The sequence below is a fragment of the Sus scrofa genome, chromosome 7, assembly GCF_054392235.1.
Source record: "Sus scrofa isolate SSC_HxYL_T2T_F1_AM1 chromosome 7, Sscrofa_HxYL_maternal_Yorkshire_Landrace_v2.0, whole genome shotgun sequence".
NCBI classification, from domain to species: domain Eukaryota; kingdom Metazoa; phylum Chordata; class Mammalia; order Artiodactyla; family Suidae; genus Sus; species Sus scrofa.
The window spans coordinates 72,684,143-72,705,844 of NC_139389.1; the positions used below are offsets into that span (position 1 = coordinate 72,684,143).

The following is a 21,702-nucleotide window of genomic DNA, read 5'->3' on the forward strand; positions in this document are numbered from 1 at the left end:
GCCTAGGAATTTTCATATGGTTTGGGTACAACCAAAAAAAAAAAAAAAAAACTTAAAAAAATAAAAATTCTATAATGTGAGCCTGGTAATATAGCCTCGATATATAATAAAACAAAAACTGATAGAATGGAGACATGGGAAATTAAAAATCCCATTTACAATAGCATCAAAAAGAATAAAATACTTAGGAATAAACTAAAGTCAAATATTTATATAATGACAACTAGAAAACACTGATGAAAGAAATTAAAGAAAACACAAATAAATGGACAGATATTCCACGTTCATGAATTAGAAGACAATGCTGTTAAAATATCCATATTACCCAAGCAGTTTAAAAACTCAATATATCCTTTTTTTTTTTTTTTTTTTTCATTTTTAGGGCCACATCTATGGCATATCTAAGTCACAGTTGCAGGTGCAGGCCTATGCAATGCCACAGCAATGCCAGATCCAGGCCACATCTGCAGCTTGCAGCAACACCAGATCCTTAACCTACTGAGCAAGGCCAAGGATCAAACCCAAATTCTCATGAAGACTATGTCGGGTTCTTTTTTTTCCGGGGGTGGGGGCTGCACTTGTGGCATATGGAGGTTCCCAGGCTAGGAGTCGAATCGCAGCTGTAGCTGGCCTGTGCCACAGCCACAGCAACGCCGGATCTGAGCCATGTCTGCAAAACTACACCACAGCTCACAGCAACGCCAGATCCCCAACCCAGTGAGTGAGGCCAGGGATGGAACCTGAATTCTCATGGATACTAGTCGGATTTGTTTCCGCTCCACCCCAATGGGAACTCCCTATGTTCTTAACCTGCTAATCCACAATGGGAACTCCTGAATGTAATCTCTATCAAATTTCAAATAACACTTTTTTATAGAAACAGAAAAAGAATCCTAAAATTCTTATGGAAACACAATGGACCCCAAAGAGCCAAAATAATCCTAAGGAAGAAGGACAAAGCTGGAGGCACAGACAACAAAAACAAAAAGATGAGTGGGAGTGCATCAAAATAAAAAGCTTCTGAACAGCAAAGGAACAACTCAAGCGAAAAGGCAACGTAACAGAGTAGGAGAAAATATCTGCAAATTATACATCCAATAAGGACTTAATATCCAAAATAGATAAGGAACTCTATTTTATAATGTGCAAAGAACTCCAATACACATTTCTCCAAAGAAGACATACAAATGGCTGATAGGCACATAAAAAATGCTCAACATCACTAATCATAAGAAAAATTCACATCAAAATCACAATGAGGAGTTCCTGTCATGGCTCAGTGGTTAACAAATCTGACTAGTATCCGTGAGGATGCAGGTTTGATCCCTGGCCTCGCTCAGTGGGTCAGGAATCCAGTGGTGCTATGAGCTGTGGTGTAGGCCACAGACGTGGCTCGGATCCTGCATTACTGTGACTGTGGTGTGGGCCAGCAACTACAGCTCTGATTCAACCCCTAGCCTGGGAACCTCCATATGTCGAGGGCGTGGCCCTAAAAAAGCAAAAAAAAAAAAAAAAGAAAAATCACAATGAGATAGCTCTTAACATAGGATGGCTATTATCAAAAAATAAAACATAGTAAGTGTTGGTGAGGATATGGAGAAATTGGAACCCTTGTGTACAGTCGGTGGAAATGTAAAATGGTATGGTCACTGTGGAAAAACAGTACAGAGGTTCCTCAAAAACATTAAAAATACAACTACCATATGATCCAGCAAACCTACTTCAGATTATATAACCAAAAGAACTGAAATCAGGATCTGGAAAAGATATTTACACTCCTGTGTTCATTCCAGCATTATCAATGGCCAAGATGTGGAAAACAACTTAAATGTACATTGAAGGTTGAAGGGATAAAGAAAATATGACATATACACACAAAGAAATATTATGTATTCTTTTAAAAAAAGAAGGAAATCCTGCCATATGCTAAAACATGGATGAATTTTGAGGATTTTATGCTAAGTGAAATAAGCCAGGAGTTTCCAATGTGGCTCCAGAGTAACGAACTCAACTAGTATCCATGAGGATGTGGGTTCAATCCCTGGCTCCACTCAGTGGGTTAAGGATCTGGCATTGCCATGAGCTGCGGTTTAGGTCACAGACACGACTAGGATCTGGTGTTGCTGTGGCATAGGCTGGCAGCTGTAGCTTTGATTCGACTCCTAGCCTGGGAACTGCCATATGCCTCAAGTGCAGCCTTGAAGAAAGAAAGGAAGGAAGGAAGAAAGAAGCCAGTTACCTAAGTACATAAGGACAAATATTGCATGACACCAATCATATGAGGTATATAAACTAGTCAAAAACAGAAGCAGAGAGTAGAATGGTGACTGCCAGGGGCTATGGGCACAGAGAAACAGGGGGTTGCTGTTCAATGGGTATAAAGTTTCAGTTACACATGACAGTTAAGTTGCAGAGATCTGTTGTACAACAGTGTGCCTATAGTTAACAATACTGTACTACACACTTAAAATCTGAGGGTAGATCTCATGTTAAGTGTCCTCATTCCAATTTTAAAAAGGAAGGAAGGAAGAGGAAAGGAGGGAGGGAGAGAAGACGGAAGGAAGAAAGAAAAGAGGGAAAGGGAAAAAAAAAAAAAAAGGAAAAGGGTGAAAGAAATTCCATGGGAGGTAAGTTTCAACTGGGCACTCGGGAATCATGAGCATTCAGTGTCCTGGGACTGGGCCATCCTTTCTGAGCAAAGGAAGTTGAGACGGTGGACAGGCATTGTGGGGCATCTCATCAGTACCACCTTTGGCCTTCAGATCTCGAATGGTGAATGACTTCACTATTTTGAAAAGAACAGACTGTGAATTTTCTTAGGAAATAAAGAAGAAAACTAATAACAGAAAGAAAAGAAAGAAATATAAGGAGGAGTTAACAAATTCACCATCACAGAAATGCTCATTTTCCTCAATAACCAAAAGATGAAGCAGTCAAAAAAGAGGTGAGAAAACAATGTGTATACTTATATAAATAAATAAATGGGTACAATGAAGTTATGAGGGAGTTCCCACCATGGCAGAATGGGTTAAGAATCCAACTGCAGTGGCCCAGGTTGCTGCAGAAGTGGATCACCAGCCCAGTACAGTGAGTTAAAGGATCTGGTGTTGCCACAACTGCAGCATAGGTCACAGCTGTGGCTCAGATTCAATCCCTGACCTGAGAACTTCTATATGCGGCAAGTGCAGGCATAAAAGAAGAAAAAAAAGTGTTATGAAGAATGAGATATATGCAGTTTCAAAGTACTTCTCCTCTAAATACTTACTAATCTTAAGAAGAAAAAGTAAGTTTACTTAGAGAACCTAGAAGACATCACTTAAGTCAAATGATCAAAGTGTCTATCACTAATAATGGTACATATCAAAATTGTGCACTGCCTGTTAGAATTCAATGAGTAGAACACAGCATCACTGCTGTGACACTTCCATCAAAGACACAAAGCCTGATTCTAACCATGAAGAAGCAGCAGACCAATTCAAAATTGAGGAGCATTCTACAACATAACTGGCCTGAAATCTTCCAAAATGTAAACATCATCAAAGTCAAGGGAAGCCTGAGGTATTGTTCCACAGTGAAGGAGACCAAAAAGACATAACAACCAAATCGAATGACAAAGATGACATGTGATTCTAAGCTGGATCTCTTTGCTATAAAGAATGCTATTGGGACAACTGCTAAAACTTAAATGGGGTTCGAAGATTAGATGGTAGTGACACATCAATGTACATTTTCTGATTTTGATGATTTGACTGTAATGTGGTTATGTAAGAGAAAATCCCTCATTTGTGTGAAATATCCATTACAGTACTCAAGGGTTATGTGGTATCATGTTGCCAACTCATTCTCATGTTTGCCAAAAAAGTTCTTTTCCACTTTCTTGCAACTTTACTATGAGATTATTTTCTAAATTGCATCATAAAGATAAGATGTACTAAGCATTCATGAAACTGAAGACTGCAATCTTAAATATATACCTCCACGGAAGAGAAAAATATGGAAGATTTCTAGCTTATTTTACGAATCTTGAAATTCTTATTCAAAGACAATAAGAACTGAAAATTAAATCTCATTTATTAACATAGAAATAAAACTTTTAAACAAAATATTATCAAACTGAATCTCATAGTGCACAAGGCAAATAATCATTCCAGAAATCCAAGGATAGTTTAACCTGAGAAAATATATTAATAATGTAAATATATTAATAATGTAAGTAATGAATGAAAAAAAAAAAGCCTAATTCAATAGATGCAGACAAAGCACTGAATCAAGTCTAACAATACTCATGGGAAAAATTCTTAGAAAACAAGAAATAAATTTCCTTAACTTGAGGGAGTTCCTGCTGTGGCACATGGGTTAAAGATCCAGAGTTGCCACGGCTGTGGCACATGTCACAATTGTGGCTCAGATTCAATCCCTGGCCCAAGAATTTCCATAAGCCAGGGGTATGGCCAAAGGAAGAAAAATTTCCTTAACTTGACAAAAAGAGTACTTATCAAAACCAAACAGTAAAGGAGTTCCCGTCATGGCACAGTGGTTAACGAATCCGACTAGGAAGCATGAGGCTGCTGGTTCTATCCCTGGCCTCGCTCAGTGGGTTAAGGATCCTGCGTTGCCATGAGCTGTGGTGTAAGTCGAAGACGAGGCTCGGATCCCTCATTGCAGTGGCTCTGGCGTAGGCCAGTGGCTACAGCTCTGCTTAGACCCCTAGCCTGGGAATCACCATATGCCGTAGGAGCAGCCCTAGAAAAGGTAAAAAGACAAAGATAAAAAATAAAAAAAACAAACAGTAAATACCATACTTATTGGAAAGCTGTTAGAGGCATTCCCTTAAAATCAAGAACACGATAATGACCTGCTCTTACTGCTTCTATTCCAAGATGTACTAGAGGTCCTATTAGTGCCATTAAGACAAGTAAAAAAAAAAAAAAAAAAAAAGAGAGAAATCAAAAAGAAAGAAGCAAGCTGCCATTATTCACAAATGACATTATAAAATACATGGACAATTAGGAATCTGTAATTAAATTATTAGAATTAAGAGAGGTAGATAGGGTTGGATACAAAATTATTTTTCCATGCAATGGCAATTACTAAACAATGAAACATTCTTTAACAATAACAACTGTAAGAAAAAGAGCAAGGTAAAATTTAGGATGGAGTTATCAAGACTTACTAGACTTGAAGCTATTAAAAGACTTGTGATACTGGAGCAGAAAGAGAGAAACAGGCCAATTAAACAAATGAAAAAAGCTAGAAACAAGCCAGCACATATGTGGATAGCTGATATTAAAAAAGAAATGGGAGTTCCCGTTGTGGCTCAGCAGAAACGAATCCGACTAGTAACCATGAGGTTGTGGGTTCCATCCCTGGCCTTGCTCAGTGGGTTGAGGATTCGGTGTTGCTAAGAGCTGTGGTGTGGGTCACAAATGCAGCCTGGATCTGACTTTGCTATGGCTGTGGCATAGGCCGGCGGCTACAGCTCCAATTCAATCCGTAGCCTGGAAACCTCCATATGCCACAGGAGCGGCCCTAAAAAGCAAAACAAACAAACAAACAAAAAAAAAAAAACAGAGAGAGAGAGAGAGAGAAATGGAGTTCCCACTGTGGCACAAAGGGATCAGCAGCATCTCTGCAGCTTCAGGGCCCAGTTTCTTTTTTTTTTTTTTTTTTTTTTTGTCTTTTGCCATTTGTTGGGCCGCTCCTGCAGCATATGGAGGTTCCCAGGCTAGGGGTCTAATCGGAGCTGTTGACACCAGCCTACGCCAGAGCCACAGCAACGTGGGATCTGAGCCGCGTCTGCGACCTACACCACAGCTCACGGCCAACGCTGGATCATTAACCCACTGAGCAAGGGCAGGGATCGAACCCGCAACCTCATGGTTCCTAGTCGGATTCGTTAACCACTGCGCCATGACAGGAACTCCTTTTTTTGAAGGCCCAGTTTCTATCCCTGTCCCTGCACAGTGAGCATTGCCGCAGCTGCAGCACAGGTTGCAGCTGTGGCTCAGATCTGATCCCTGGCCTGGGAGCTCCATATGCTGCAGGTGCAGCCCTGGAGAGACAAAAAAAGTGCTGAGATTACATATCCACATGCAAAAAAGTACAATTAGATCCATACTTTACCACACATAAAAAAGGTAGTTTAGCAATGTAAATGTTGAAAAGCAAAATTTCAACTTTTAAAATACATAATTTTACCTCAAAGTGAGGAGGACACAAAAAAATATGTATCATAAAGGAAAGATGATACATTCAACTAAATTAAAATGTAAAATTTTGTTCATAAAAATCATCACAAAGAGTGAAAAGATACCCTATTGCCTGGGTAAAAATATTTGCAAAGCATATAACCAGTAATGAATTTGAATCCAGAATATAATAAAGAACCTCTACAGTCAAAGCCCAACATATATGCAAAAGATACAGACACTTCTTAGCAAAGAAAATCCAAGTGGCCAGTAAACACCAAAAGATGTTTCATTTATAATCAAGAAAGTGAAGCGAGCTCCACCATTTTTACACCTATCTACTCTTAGTATTTTAATGATTTATAAAGATAGGTTACATTAAAGTAAGATAATCATCAGAGAACTTGTCCTCTGAATTTCATTAGTGTATTTATGAACTTGTCTAGGTTTTATGGAAACTTATCTGCAAAACCAACACTGTTTTTAAATCATATTCAAAATAAACAGAACAGATAGACTCTATTTTTCCCCAGAGAGAATTTTGCCCTGAGATTTGGAAATAGATCTCGAAATTGAGAAATTAATGTAGTGCGATAATATAATTGTACTACCGGATATACATTTATTTGAGCCTTGAATACTATACTATTCAAGTATAGTATTATACTATTTTCAGTGATGCTAGCTGACATAATCATTACAAAGTCTTATTACGGTAACAGTTGCAATACTTTTAAAATTATATCACTAAGTTCTATTTGATAGTCCCTTCCTTGTGTCCTATTTCCAATACAGCTTCCGGTGCAACTGTATTTAAAAACAAAAACAAAAAACCAAAACCCCACAAATAAGCTAAACCACTATTTAATTTTGTTTCACTTATTTTATTTACTTTTTTAACTGCTATATTCAGAAGTCTTGAAGAGTTGAAATCAGCTTAAAAGTTAAGCAAAATAACAGTACCTCACAATGCTGGCGAGAAGCTTGAATTTCACATTCATATTTGTTCTTTACAGATTCTAAGCAGAGCTCTCTATAGATTCCTGCAACCAAACACAATTACTCTGATTATGTTAGCAATAAGGAAGTTCATTATCTTCCCTAAGAGGAAATCTGTCCTAACTATTTTATAAAATGAATCAAGAAGAAATTGGCAAGTGAGTCTAACTATCTTTAAAAAATAAAAATAAAAAGGCTCAGTTAAAACATATCAAAGAAGACTAGAAACCTAAGAGTTTAAGAGCTAGAAAGAAGCTACACTGCAAATTTTAGTTCTTACTCTATTTTTCTAAAAAATGCTCCCAAATGTTTGATAGATAATGATTTAAATGAAAATAAAACTCGTTGCCTATGAAAAACAATCTCTCAGGACTCATCTTGGAAACAGTCAATAAAGTCTGGTTTCATTAATCCTATATGTTCAAAGTGAAAACTGGGTGATAGCATAACCACCAAAACCACAATTTTTAAACTATTATTTATTTTCAGAGCCAAAAGCTGCCAAGAGAATTAAATGTATAAACTAATATAACAAAATGTATAAACTGATATGATGTTTGAGTGCTCTTGACAGGGCTTTCCCTAGAGGATAGATGCTCAAGAGAGTTTAACTTAGAGGTACCAGGACAACAGCATAAAATAGGCAACATGGCCATGCAAAATAGGCCATCACAAAAATGGCAAAGAAAGAGGTCTATGTGTATATACTTAACTCTACGCCATAGTTGCCTCTAGAAATGTAATTCTCTTTCTCGTACAGTAAAGGCAGGGGAGAGACATCTGGAACTATGCCAATACTTTCATACACATACTACTTGTACAATCAAAGAGTAAAGGAGGCCACCTAGTAGAAAAGTGGGTAATTGACTCAAGTGATATTTCCTAAACATCACTTAATTCTTTCAGAATATCAAGGAAAATTAAGGACATTTACTTTCAAGTGTGTGCTAAGCCAATATGCAAAGACAGCATATTAAGCATCACATCATCTACATACTTAATATTAAGCACTCAAGAATAAAATTTGGTTTAAGGTGCATTTAGCATAAAAAGAATCTATTATCAACAATGCCTTAGGTATTATATAACAGGTACATGAGGATCAATTAGTGTCTCCCCAAAAGAAAATAATCAGCCCCTCCACTAATTAAAATTTAGTTTTTAGTTTGACTATGAAAAAATCATAAGTGATGTGCAAATAGATATAACCCTGGTTATATGTGGCAAGACACAGTTCTGAAACTGGATCCCAGTTACCAACAGAAAACTAAGTTTAAATTGAGGACATCTTCATTTATTCACAGCCACAGATGAGTCATCAAACTTCAAACTTATCAAAATAAGAACGCATCAATAAATTATAAGTTTGAAGGCTAATTCTCTGTACGATAATATCCCAAACATTTTATGTTGCTTTTACAAATAAAAAATCTTTATCACTCTTACAAAGGAAAAAAAACTAAAAGGACTAAGAGGAAGTTAAACTGTGACAGTAATAGTATCTCTTGATGATTAAAGTATCAAGGTTTCTACTTGTTTCACATGCAGAAGTACCTTCTCAACAACAATGTGAGCAATTTGAGGGGTTTTTTTGTTTGTTTGTTTTTTAACCCCCTCACAGCAGCAGAAAAAAGCAGTGAGGCATTTAATAAATATGTGGGTTGACTGATACTGAAATACTCTGGTCAATGTAAATATATTTGTACTTCCATTAACAACCACCACTCACTTGACAAACACCTTTTAATCTATTGAAGAGGTCATATGCTACTATATGGAAAAGATGTTTCACTTTCCTACCTGCTACCTTTGTACGAATTTGCATATTTTCTTGTAAAGTTGCCAGTGGTTCCAAATATTCTGGTGCTTTTCCAGCTATGACTTCTTGTAGTTTTGCATCCACCTGACTTAATCGTTCTTTATAAAGTCTTAACAAAGCAAAAATTAAGATATTAATTTTCAAAGCCCAACAAAGGCTAACAATTTACCACTTCCATTCAATATCTCTTCTTAATATCATCTATCTTCTGAAAACCTACCAAATGTATTTGTGCCTTGATCTCAAGTGAAGAACTCCGTTACATGATTTGACTTTGCATATAATCACGAAATAAGTGTTTTTCTATTCTTTAGATATATCACCCCTTAATGGTTAATTTACAATACAAAAAATACACCTGAAATAAGAGCTAGAAAGAAGCTACACTGAAATGTAATTCTCTTTCTCGTACAGTTTTGTTTTGTTTTACAGGTTCCCAGGCTAGGGGTCTAAACGGAGCTGTAGCTGCTGGCCTATGCCAGAGCCATAGCAATGCGGGATCCAAGCCTCGTCTGTGACCTACACCACAGCTCACGGCAATGCCAGATCCTTAACCCACGGAGCAAGGCCAGGGATCAAACCCGCAACCTCATGGTTCCTAGCCAGATTCGTTAACCACTGAGCCACGAAGGGAACTCCTTTTTTTTTTTTGTTTTAACTGCAGAACAATAAATCAGTTCTAGGAGAAAAAGTCAAATAAACACTGATTTTAGAAGAAACAAAGAAATCATTTTGAATAACTTAGATACAGACATTACTAGTCGTCAAAAATAAATAATTCCCTGTCTCCTCTCTAAGTTTCCTGAAAAGGAGTCAGTTAGTACTGAGACAGCCAGCTTACTTGACATTTAAGAACAAAGAGGAAGTAGAGCGATGAAAGTAAAACCAATGGCTACAGAACCTGCAAATATCCGGCATCCTCAGTTCATGTGGACCATCAATGAAGAAGCTGTAACAATATGAACTGCTCTATGAGTTGGGAAATGAAAAGTGGGGCAAGGCATCCCCATAAACAAATACTCCTAATTTATCAGCTAGCTGTCATACCAATATCTTTAGCTTGATTATCAAAGACAGAATATGTGAGACAACTGGATGTTTATTTTTAGCAGTAATCCTACAGGATAGAACTCTTTTTTTTTTTTTTAAGAGGAAAATGTTTAAATTGTCAATGTCTATGAAAGGCAAATCTAATCTTGGTTTTGTGACCTTTCATGGATATTCTAAAATTTCAAAGCAATTATTTTGTAAAAAACTGTTTGGGGAGTTCCCAATGTGGCTCAGTGGTCAACGAACTCGACTAGCATCCATGAGGTGAGTTAAGGATCCGGCATTGCCATGAGCTGTGATGCAGGCCAGCAGCTACAGCTCCAATTTGACCCCTAGCCTGGGAACTTCATTTATTACTTCATCACAGATGAAGAATATGTTATAATATTTCACAAGGATGGAATGTCATAACTTTCAAAGGAAACCACTGATACTGCTTATAGGTGTTAGTATAAGTAGCAGTTAGCTTTGGAAAACATTATGATACCTGGGGTTTCATATAAATTCTGCTCTTTCCTCTTGAAAATAAAGCCAGGAGTTCCCGTTGTGGCGCAGTGGTTAACGAATCCGACTAGGAACCATGAGGTTACGGGTTCCGTCCCTGCCCTTGCTCAGTGGGTTAATGATCCGGCATTGCTGTGAGCTGTGGTGTAGGTTGCAGACGCGGCTCGGATCCCGCATTGCTATGGCTCTGGCGTAGGCCAGTGGCTACAGCTCCGATTCGACCACTAGCCTGGGAACCTCCATATGCCGCAGGAGCGGCTCAAAGAAATAGCAAAAAAAAAAAAAGACAAAAAAAAAAAAAAAAAAGAAAAGAAAAGAAAGCCAATACAATTAAGGCAATCAATATTAATTGTCTATTATTGGTTACTGTAATTAGCACAGAGATTTACATAATGATTCCAAAAGAATAAAGTAAGTTTGAGTGTTTAATAAATATTTTTTAAACAAAAAGGGAAAAATTATCTGAATTAACTGCCAAAATAATACATTACAATGTTTGGATTAAATTTTTCTAAAAGTTGGAGTTCCCATTGTGGCACAGAGGAAAAGAATGACAAGTATCCATGAGGATATGGGTTTGATCCCTGGCCTTGCTCAGTGGGTTAAGGATCCGGCATTGCCATGAGCTGTGGTGTAGGTCACAAACACAGCTTGGATCCCATGTGGCTGTGGCTGTGGCTGTGGCCAGCAGCTGCAGTTCCAATTGGACTCCTAGCCTGGCAACTGCTACATGCCTCAGGTATGGCCCGAAAAAGCAGAAACAAAAAAAAATTTCTAAAACTCAACATACAATGATAAACAAATGTGTAGTCAGAAAAGTACACCATGGAACTTATAGTTTTTAAACTATAAATACAACTTTAGGCAATCTGATACAAAAGATGACTGTACCTGAAAAACATCAAACTTATACAAAATATTGATAAAGTATCCTGAAAAGGTGAACAGTATCTTGAATGATGAAAATACGTGAATTAACAATATTCAATTAACTACCTTTTTAAAAGAACAGATTCCTCAAAATAAGTGTAATGTCTGCAATCTTGGAATTTAAGTATAAACTCATCAAAGGCAAGGAACATGAGACATGAGTCCTTCAGCAGCAATCATAACAGTATTCACAAAATAGAAGCCCAATTAATGTTTGTTGGATACTGAACACTGAAATGAATGGAAACTCGGGTGGTACTCTTTTTTTTTTTTTTTTTTTTTTGGCCACACCCACGGTATGTGGAAATTTCCAGGCCAGAGACTGAATCCTAGCCACAGCTGCAACCTATGCCACAGCTGTGGTACCACCAGATCCTTAACCCACTGCACCAGGCCAGGGATCAAATCTGCATCACAGTAGCAATCTAAGCCACTGCAGAGACAATATTGGATCCTTAACCTGTTGCACCACTGTGGGAACTCCAAGTTCCTCTACCTTTTTAAGGAGGCAGAAGAATTCACCTCTCACCACTTTAAAAATTGCAAATTGTGAATTTTCTGCCTTATGAAAGGAGTTCTATTTTGGCTGAATGCTAGAACAGGCAAAGCAGGCAAGATTATAAAAAATAATCTTTTTATTATTGTTGATATTATTACTATTATTATTTCCCACCTCTTCCAAGAGGATTTGAGACAAGCTACAGAGATACACAGTATGATAAGGTAAAATTAACAAACACACCAATTGTGGCAAAACAAAGAAATGATAATTATAAACATGGTGCCAAGATTATTTTTTTCTAAAACATATTCCTGGATACCAATTTCCTGAGAAAGAACACTATTAAATAGTGGTAATGGGTCTGCTTTTAATACTTTCAGAAATGAACAAAGCTGTTAGTGGGAACTGGCTGGTGATCATAGGGAGCTATGAGAAAGCAAAACTCAAGGCAACCGCCTGCCCCAAGGTGAACAAGATTAGGCTAAATGACTGACAAGATGCAAAGTTCTCCTAGGTAACATATTATACTAGAACTTCACAGCAATTTTCATTTCTTGGATAATCATAAAATGCACTTTGGTAGTTCCCATTGCGGCACAGTGGAAATGAATCTGACTAGTATCAATAAGGACGAGGGTTCAATCCCTGGCCTCACTCAGTGGGTTAAGGACCCAGCATTGCTGTGAGCTCAGATGTAGGTAGTAAACTCAGCTCTGATCCCGTGTTGCTATGGCTGTGGTGCAGGCCCACAACTGTACCTCTGATTCAACCCCTAGCCTGGGAGCTTCCATATGCTGCAAGTGCGGCCCTAAAAAATAGCAAAAAAAAAAAAAAAAATGGACTTTAAAGCTCAATTCACTGTATAAGAATTATTACATGTGGGGAGTTCCCGTCGTGGTGCAGTGGAAACAAATCCAATTAAGAACCATGAGGTTTCGGGTTCGATCCCTGGCCTCGCTCCATGAGTTAAGGATCCAGCGCTGCTGTGAGCTGTGGTGTAGGTCATAGACACAGCTCGGATCCCACATTGCTGTGGCTGTGCTATAGCCGGCAGCTGTAGCTCCGATTCGACCCCTAGCCTGGGAACCTCCATGTGCCATGGGGGTGGCCCTAAAAAGAAAAACAAAAAGAAAAAAGAATTATTACATGTGGATTACATGTGCTAAAATATGAAAATACAAACTTGTTGCTACTTTTCCAAAATGATCCCAAATGAACTCTCCATGTTGCCCAAATAATGGAGTCTTTTTTGGGGATCTAAACTAATTTTCATTTCAAATTAATAATGTAAATCTTCAGAATAAGAAATTGATTTCACGTTTTTAAGGCCAAAATTTTAAACTCTGAATTATTCTGGATTGCTTATATTAATTTTGTATGCTAGTACTGAACATTACCTATATATTCATCTTTATTACCAATGAAAATTAAAACCAGAAATGGCATAAATAGCAAGATTCATGTGGTAAACAAATGTCTTAGTCTAGTAATTCCAAATATTAAATGGATTTTCAACTCTTCTTTGGGCCTCTCTAGAGAAAAAGTAGGAAAAAAAGAATAAGCAGCAAAATCACAAAGAATTCATAAACTGAAGAACCAGTTTCTGAATAAATTAAGGTGTACTCTAAGTCTCAGAAGTTTGTCTCTTTCATTTACAATTCTTTTTTTTTTTTTTTTTTTTTTTTTTTGTCTTTTGTCCTTTTAGGGCCTCACCCACAGCATACGGAGGTTCCCAGGCTAGTGTTTTAACTGGAGCTGTTGCTGCAGGCCACCACCAGATCCAAGCTGCGTCTGCGACCTACACCACAGATCACGACAATGCCAGAACCTTAACCCACTGAGCAAGGCCAGGAATCGAACCCACAATCTCATGGTTCCTAGATGGATTAGTTTCTGCTGCGCCATGACAACAGGAACTCCTCATTTACAATTCTTAAAATGCAGCATGCCCCATGACCTTGACAGCAAGTTCCAAAGTGAGAGCTCACCTTTAAGATTTTTTTTTAATCTTCAACTGCATCTATTCTGTTCTCTCAAATCACTTGGGCCCATTCTTGTCTTACCAACTTTACATAAGAGTTCTGGCATTATAAAGAGAGGGAAAAAACAGTATCCAATAAATACGTACTGCATGCCAGACAACTAGCTAAGAATTATGCATATTGCTCATTTCAATCTTTACAGTAGATAATATAGAATCTATTATTATACTTTGTAATCTGTCAAGAAAGCTTGGATTCAGAGCCTATGTTCTATTTCCACTACAATTATTCCAGAGTAATGTGCTTTAATGAGAGGAACATCATAGCAATAGGAGGCAGAAAACCTGGCTTAATTTGTCACTTTCTGATGAACTATGGACTAATAGCTTACCCTCTCTGAACATCAATCTTCTCATAGGTAAATTAGAGATAAGACTATCTATCTTTCAACCTTACAGAGTTGCTGTAAGAAGCACACTATATTATATGTTTCCACATGCATTATGTATGTACTATCCAGATACAGACGAAAACCACTGTGCCATCTTTGGAAAGTATCTCTTATTCATAAATTTTTTTAATGCTATCTTTATCCAATTATTTAGCAAAGGAATGAATGAAGATTAGAACCAAGGGAACAAAAACCCAGGAAAACTTTTTTTTTTGCTCTTTAGGACCACACTTGCGACATGTGGAGGTTCTCAGGCTAGGGGTTGAATTAGAGCTACAGATGCTGGTCTATCCTGCAGCCACAGCAACGCAGGATGGAGTAGGTCTTCAACCTACACCACAGCTCGTAGCAACACTGGATCCTTAATTCACTGAGCAAGGCCAGGGATCAAACCCAAAACCTCATGGTTTCCACTGCATCACAACAGGAACTCCCCCAGGAAAACATTTTAATTACCAAGACCCAATTAAAAATCTTTTATCCCCTCTAAAAACCAGCCCCCAAACTCTTTAGGTAGTTAGGTCTTTAGCAATCCAAGACTAGTTGAAGACTTTTTCAGATCAGTCAGTCCCATAAAATACAAAAAAGAAAATAGTTTGGAGTGAATACAATTTCTCTCATGCTAGTGTACATGTGATATGGGTGAGATTCAGTGACAATGACTTTCTGAAGTCACTACTTACTGATCCTTGAGATCGGTAAACTGTTTTTCTAGATTGGACATTTCATCTAAACATTCCATTCTTCTTCTTTCACAGTCTTCATCATCCATTTCTGTTAATAAAAAGGAAAATATGAAAGATAAGATTAATTTTATGTTCCAAATATATCTAAATGTTAATTCAAATGGTAACAAAAATTTAAAAACTGAAATATGAAATTAGATATGCAAGGTCTATATTAAGCCTTAAGAGAAAGTAAGTATTTGTCAAAAATAATTTCTACTATAGATTTTAACCAAAAATACAGATTAGAGTTAAAACTGTAACTGTCTCTAGACCTTCTTACTTTTATTCTTTTTTTTCTTTTCTTTTTCAGCGGCACACACAGCATAAGGAAATTCCTGGCCAGGGTTTGAATCCAAGCTGCAGCTGTGACCTACCCTGCAACTGTAGCAACACTGGATCCTTCAACCCACTGGGGCCAGGCTGGTGATCAACCTGGCAGTCACAGAGACAAGTCTGGATCATTAACCCACTGTGCCAGCTACAGCAGAAACTACATTATTTTTATTCATTTTTAAATCATCTTAAGGAGCTGACATTAAACTATGACTATGAAGTAATTAATCCACTTTGATTTGTTTTCCACCGATTCACCAGAACTTAAGCACCAAAATGATTACGTCCTTTAAAGGTTAATATTGCTCAAAAACACTTAAGGAATTCTTCTTTAATTACTGCTCACATGAATCATTTGCCAGTCTCAAAAAAAAAAAAAAAAAAAAACTAATCTTATTATCTTCACCACAGAATATCTTGCTCTCCTACTCTTAGATTCCTATTGCTCCCTCTCCCAAAATTACTGTCAGTCAGTGAGAAAGAGAAAAATGAAGAGAAAAACAAGAAAATTTTCAAGGAAAGCAACTGCTAGTTATCACCTCTCATATTTCTTATCTTCTATTTTTATATCACATATAGTTGTCACATCAGAGTAACTGAAGCACAAAATGATCTGCATATTGATCCTCATCCAATAAAGGTCAAACTATCAGAAAGAATTAAGTTATTTTCCTATAGCAAGGAAGTATACGATCTTTTTAACTTTTCTGAAACAGATTAAAATTATTTCTGGCTCTTAATAGCTTATTTCTTGGCTATTTAAAATTTGGTCCCTCAGGATGACTCACTCCAAAATATCTCTGGATAGTACAGTTGTCCTGTAGCCTTAGCACCTGCCCAGGACCAAGGCTGGAGAAGAATAAAACTGGAAACTTTTTTTTTTTTCCCAGGGCTGCATCCACAGCATATGGAGGTTCCCAGGCTAGGGGTCAAATCAAAGCTATAGTCGCAGGCCTGCACCACAACTCATGCCAATGCAGGATCCTTAACCCATTGAGCGAGGCCAGGGATCGAACCTGTGTCCCCATGGATACAAGTCAGATTCATTTCTGCTGACCTACAATGGGAACTCCAAACTGTGGAATTTTAACATGTAAGATACATGGGAGAAAAGAGATGCTTTCGCAAGATGCAAAACTGCAAAATATATTCAAATAATTTCTTTGCACTTAAAAGATCTGACTTTTAGTTCAAATTATTATTACATTCTTCACAAATTAGGTTGTCCATTATTTTCTGAGGATAAAAAACAGTGAAAAATCATAAAGGTCAACATAAAAATCAGAGAGGCAAAATTTTAGTAAATGTCATTTTGCAAGCTCCTAGCTCCCGTTAAAAAATAAATAAATAAACACTTAAAGATAAAATGTTTCACAGATCTCGGAAATACATTCACATACAGTCTAGATGTTCTTTCTCCGTATTCTTCACTTTTGGCATTTCGCTTTTTTCTCTGTATTCTTCACTTTTGACATTTCACCTTTTTTCATGACTAGGCTGATGACTTCCTAACTGTGCTTCCCATCCCAGGCAGGTTTTAATGCCATATTTCCACCTGTCAGTTTGGGGCACTCTGGCTTTATACCACCATGACCTCAAAAACAAGATGTCTGTAATACTCTACCTTCTACTTTCATCACAAATCTTTTACTTTTCTATTTCTTTCTTTTTTTTTTTTTTTTTTTTTGTCTTTTTGCCTTTTTCTAGGGCCACACCACGGCATGTGGAGGTTCCCAGGCTAGGGGTCTCATCCCAGCTATTGCTGCCATCCTATGCCAGAGCCACAGCAACTCAGGATCTGAGCCATGTCTGCTACCTACACCACAGCTCATGGCAACGATGGATCTGTAACCTACTGAGGGAGGCCAGGGATCGAACCTGAAACCTCATGTTTCCTAGTCGGATTCTACTTTTCTATTTCTGTTCATGCTACCCCAGAGATTTTTTTTTTTTTCTTACTTTCACTCCTAAACTTGTCATCAACCCTGCTTCCTGCTTTTTTTTTTTTTTTTAAATCTTTCACATCTATATCTTCTCTTTTTATAGTTCAGATTCTTCTCCCAGTCAACCAGATTTTCTCACTCTTTTGAATAAGCTTTAAGTTCCGGCGCTGGCACTTTTTCCTACATTCCTCCCCTTATAGAAACACCTGAACACTAACTCCAATTCAAATTCTACCCATTCTTCAAGATAACTTAGGTAATTCCACCTTCAACTAGCCTTTGCTAACCATTCCACAGTGAAAAGATTTCCTCTGCCTCTGAATTCCTACAGTATTGTTTACAGTTAAGCATTCAATTGGCAATTTAAGGAAGTGGTGACCTATGAAAGATCTTTAATTGAAGTCAGATCGTAACTATTTATACCTCACACTGAGTAGAACCCAGAATTGCACGAAGAAGTCACTTATAAACACTTATTTGGGGTTGGTTGATTTATTGACTGCAGTACATTCTTCCACGGAGGTTCTTTGAAAGGAAACCTGAAAAGAGGGTGTAGAGATGACAACACACTGTCATCAATCTGTCATCAATTCTTGCTTTACATGGCCAAAATCAGACCAAGACAAAAAATAATGTCTCACATTCATTATATGGACAGAAAAAAAGAATCCAAGTAATCACAAATTCCATTTGTTTTTAAAATAATAATTCCTAAAAGGGTGCAAAAACTATCATCCATGATGTTGGGCTCCTCTCAGTCTTGAAAAGTTCAGAGAGATGCTGCAAACGGTACCGCTCCCACGTCAGCCCCCCGAAAGAGCACCGATGTCAAGTACTGACTGACACGTTGACTTGGAAGCTGAGATTAATAAATTCTAAACCGGCCAGGAGCCAATACAAATCTACCCTTGGCTCAGACAACCCACCCACGTTGCGAAGTAAAGGTTGCAAAGGTGTAAAATAAGAAGTGGGTGGTCTGAGGAGAGGAGGCATTTCCAGAGTCTCCCAGACAGGATGCGGGACAGTCCTCGCTCCGGACGGCTCCGGGCACAGCCCGGAGGTCCCAAGGGCGGGGCGGACCGTGGGCAGGTCCGCGCGGCGTCCAGAAGTGCGGCGAGTCCAGGCTCGCGCCCTGCCCAGCCCCGCCCCGCCCCGCCCCGCCAACCGGGATCCGCCAGGAGCACAGGCAGCGCCCGGCGAACAGTCCCGGTGCTACCGAGGGCCGGGAGTGAGTCTCCGCCCCTTCCCTCTCTCCCCGCCCCGCTCTCCCAGCAGGACGCAGCTGCCGGCGTGCAGAGAGCGGCCTGGCGCTAGTCTGGCTCGAGGACTTGGGGTCCCAGCTCTGCTGGGTCGCGTACCTGAGCTATCTCCATCCTCAGAGACCGACGAGCTCTCGGTGTCCTCGTCCTCAGAGCTGCTCCCCTCGTTTTCGGCGTAGTCCACCTCCATCTCATCGTGATGGTTCGTCTCCTTCTTATCCCCTCGAGAATGGACTGGCATTTTCCAGCCGCGCCGTCGCTTCCCACTCCCAGTGCCCAGCCCGGCCACCGCCGCTTCAGTGAAGGGCGCGCGGAACGCCCCGACCCACCCAGCGGCGGAGCTCGTTCTGAAACCCCTCGGCTCCTCCCCGCCCCCGGCCCGAGCCTCACAACCTAACCCGCAGGCTCTGCGCTGGGAGCTCTGCCATTGGTGGAGGCAGTGCTCCTAGCCGGGGGGATGGGGCTTGTGTAGCTCGGGTCCGGTTGGTTACCAGTAATTACGGCGCGGCCTCGCGGTGTATGTTGGGAGTTGTAGTCCCTAGTGGTTCAAGACCCGCAGGGGCAGCCGGCTTCCAAGCTTCAATGGCCCGGCTTGCTTCTCCTCTCTGGACTTCAAGTCCCACAAGGCATGAAAGCTGCCAGACTCGATCGGAGTTTGTAAACTAAGCAAAAACAGATTGTGCGAATTTGGTCTTTATTTATTCTTTTCCCGCCAAGTGATTGTCTGAGCGCCCAAGCTATCCAAAATGTTACTGTCAGATGTGAAAAGGTCTTTTGCCCGAGGATTTTTCCTCCCCTTTGAGGCTGAGGGAACTGGAGAAATGTTTTTACCTAAGCATATTTATTACCACTAATAAACTAATATTAATAAATTAGTTTCTGCTGACGATAACTTGCACTTTCTATGTTGCACAAAAATCTTCCAATTGTTTTTTGAGACTTTTGTAATCAAAAATATGGAAAGAAAGGAATTTTTATCATGGCACTTTCAGCTAGTATTTTTTGCATTCGTTTTTTACCATATGCAACGTGAAAATGCCACCGGTCTTAAGTTTTCAATGAAAAATACACTCTGGTCACTCTTTATGTGCCAAGCACTGTTATGTGCTTTAAGTACATTAATTCACTTAATCCTTATAAAAACTCCATGAACTACATATAATTAGCCTTCCGTTTTGTAAATGAGGAAACTGAAGCGCCAAGTTAGATTACTTGGCCAAAGTCACACCACTAATAAGTAGCAAAGCTAAGGTTTGAACTTGAGTAGTCCAGCATCAGAGCCCACACCCAACCACCATCACACAGTGCCCCTGTAGCAAGTGCTTTCTGTTCTGCTGCTTAAAGAAAAACAGAAGGAAGCTGGAGAGGAGGTATGGATTCTAGCCCTAGTTCTACTGATAACCAGGCAATTCATTTGGGCAAATCACATAATATCTCATCAGTGGTAAAACAAGAAGGTTGCATTATGTTATTGCTAAGTTCTCTTCCAGCTCTAAAAGTCCTGTCATCATTATATTTATGTTTAAGGCAGACAAAATAATATAAGATTGCGCAATTAGAGTTACAGGGTGGTGTTTTGCTTAAAAGGAGTTTCTCTCTCCCCTCCTCAAATAGATTTTTAAAAAGATGTGTAGCAAATGTAAGAGAAACCATAAGGGGAAAAATGAATAAGGCTGGAAAAGAATATTGTCAGCTTGGAAAATACAAATTAATATAAAGCAAACCATGAAAGCTGAGTGAAGTTTCCTCAATCTAGCCTTTAAAAGGTAGGAGTTGGGATTTCCCTGATGGCTCAGTGGGTTAAGGATCTGGCATTGTCACTGCTTTGGCTCTGATTACTGCTGTGGCCCAGGTTTGATCCCTGGTTTGATCTTCCACAGGCCGAAGGCATGACAAAAAATAAAAAAAGTAAAAAGGTAGGAATGATGCCTTCCATTAATGTAGCACTTTACATTTTGTAGGGCTTACACTATCTTTAGATCCATTTTAAGTCTCACTTTTTCTTTCACTCTCTTTATAATGGTCACAGCTGCAGCGTATGGAAATTCCCAAGCTAGGAGTCAAATCTGAGCTGCAGCTGCCGGATCCCAGCTGCATCTGCAACCTACGCTGGAGCTTGAGGCAACATGGGATCCCTAACCCACTGAGCCATGCCAGGGATCAAATCCGCAACCTCACATACACTATGTTGGGTTCTTAATCCACTGAGCTACAAAAGGAGCTCCTCTCACTTCGCATTAATTCATTCATGCTTACTTATGGTCAGGAGTTCCCTTCCTGGCACAGTGGAAACGAATCCAACTAGAATCCATGAGGATGCAGGTTAGATCTGAGGCCTCGATCAGTGGGTCCGGGATCTGGTGTTGCCATGAGCTATGGTGTAGGTCACAGACACAACTCAGACCTCGAGTTGCTGTGGTGTAGGCCAGCATCTGTAGCTTCAATTCGACCTCTAGCCTGGGAACCTCCATATGCTGTGGGTTTAGCTCTAAAAAGCAAAAAATAAAACTCTTGGTCAGTCATCAGCAAAATCTACTGTGTGCTCACCCTCTTCTTTGAAACAGTCCCTTAATTTTCCTGTTCTAAAGTAAACGTGGCTCTCCCCAGGACACTGCACCCCTGCTCCCACTGAGCATTGTCACAGAGTAGGTGTGTTCCTTGTCCTCCTCAGTCCTTCTGGATGTTCTTCCCCCTCTCCTCCCTAAAAAGCCCCAATTTGTCGTCAGAATATACCACATAGTATCTCTGCTTGTGGCTGTCCTGTACATACTCCCAGGGTCACTCTTCCCCATTTTTCTGAAGATTTTAGCTCTTGGCACATTCCCTTCCATGATATGCCTCTCATACTCCTTGGTCATTTTAGTATTCACATAGATGATCCTATACCTCTCTGCTTCCTACTGGGTTTGCTTTGGCATAGAGTAGACATAAAATAATTCTGGCATTTTCTTTCTAGTTTTACTCCCATACTTTCTTTGGAGTAACTTTTTTCCAATAAGTCTTATTGAATATTT

The 21,702-nt window shown here is 39.2% G+C and overlaps 1 protein-coding gene across 2 annotated transcripts in view; it reads right to left on the reverse strand.

Annotated features, from left to right (window-relative positions):
• BRMS1L (BRMS1 like transcriptional repressor) overlaps positions 1–19,056 on the reverse strand; it is a 40,461-nt gene extending 21,405 nt beyond the window's left edge. For both annotated transcript variants that reach the window (XM_001926256.6, XM_013989042.2), the window contains exons 1-4: positions 18,788–19,056; positions 15,109–15,199; positions 8,988–9,115; positions 7,152–7,231 (exon numbers count right to left, since the gene is read on the reverse strand). In XM_001926256.6, the coding sequence (XP_001926291.1) occupies positions 7,152–7,231; positions 8,988–9,115; positions 15,109–15,199; positions 18,788–18,929 (441 nt within the window). In that variant the 5' untranslated portion in view covers positions 18,930–19,056. The remainder of the gene's footprint in view (positions 1–7,151; positions 7,232–8,987; positions 9,116–15,108; positions 15,200–18,787) is intronic.
• Positions 19,057–21,702: the final 2,646 nt, after the last annotated feature.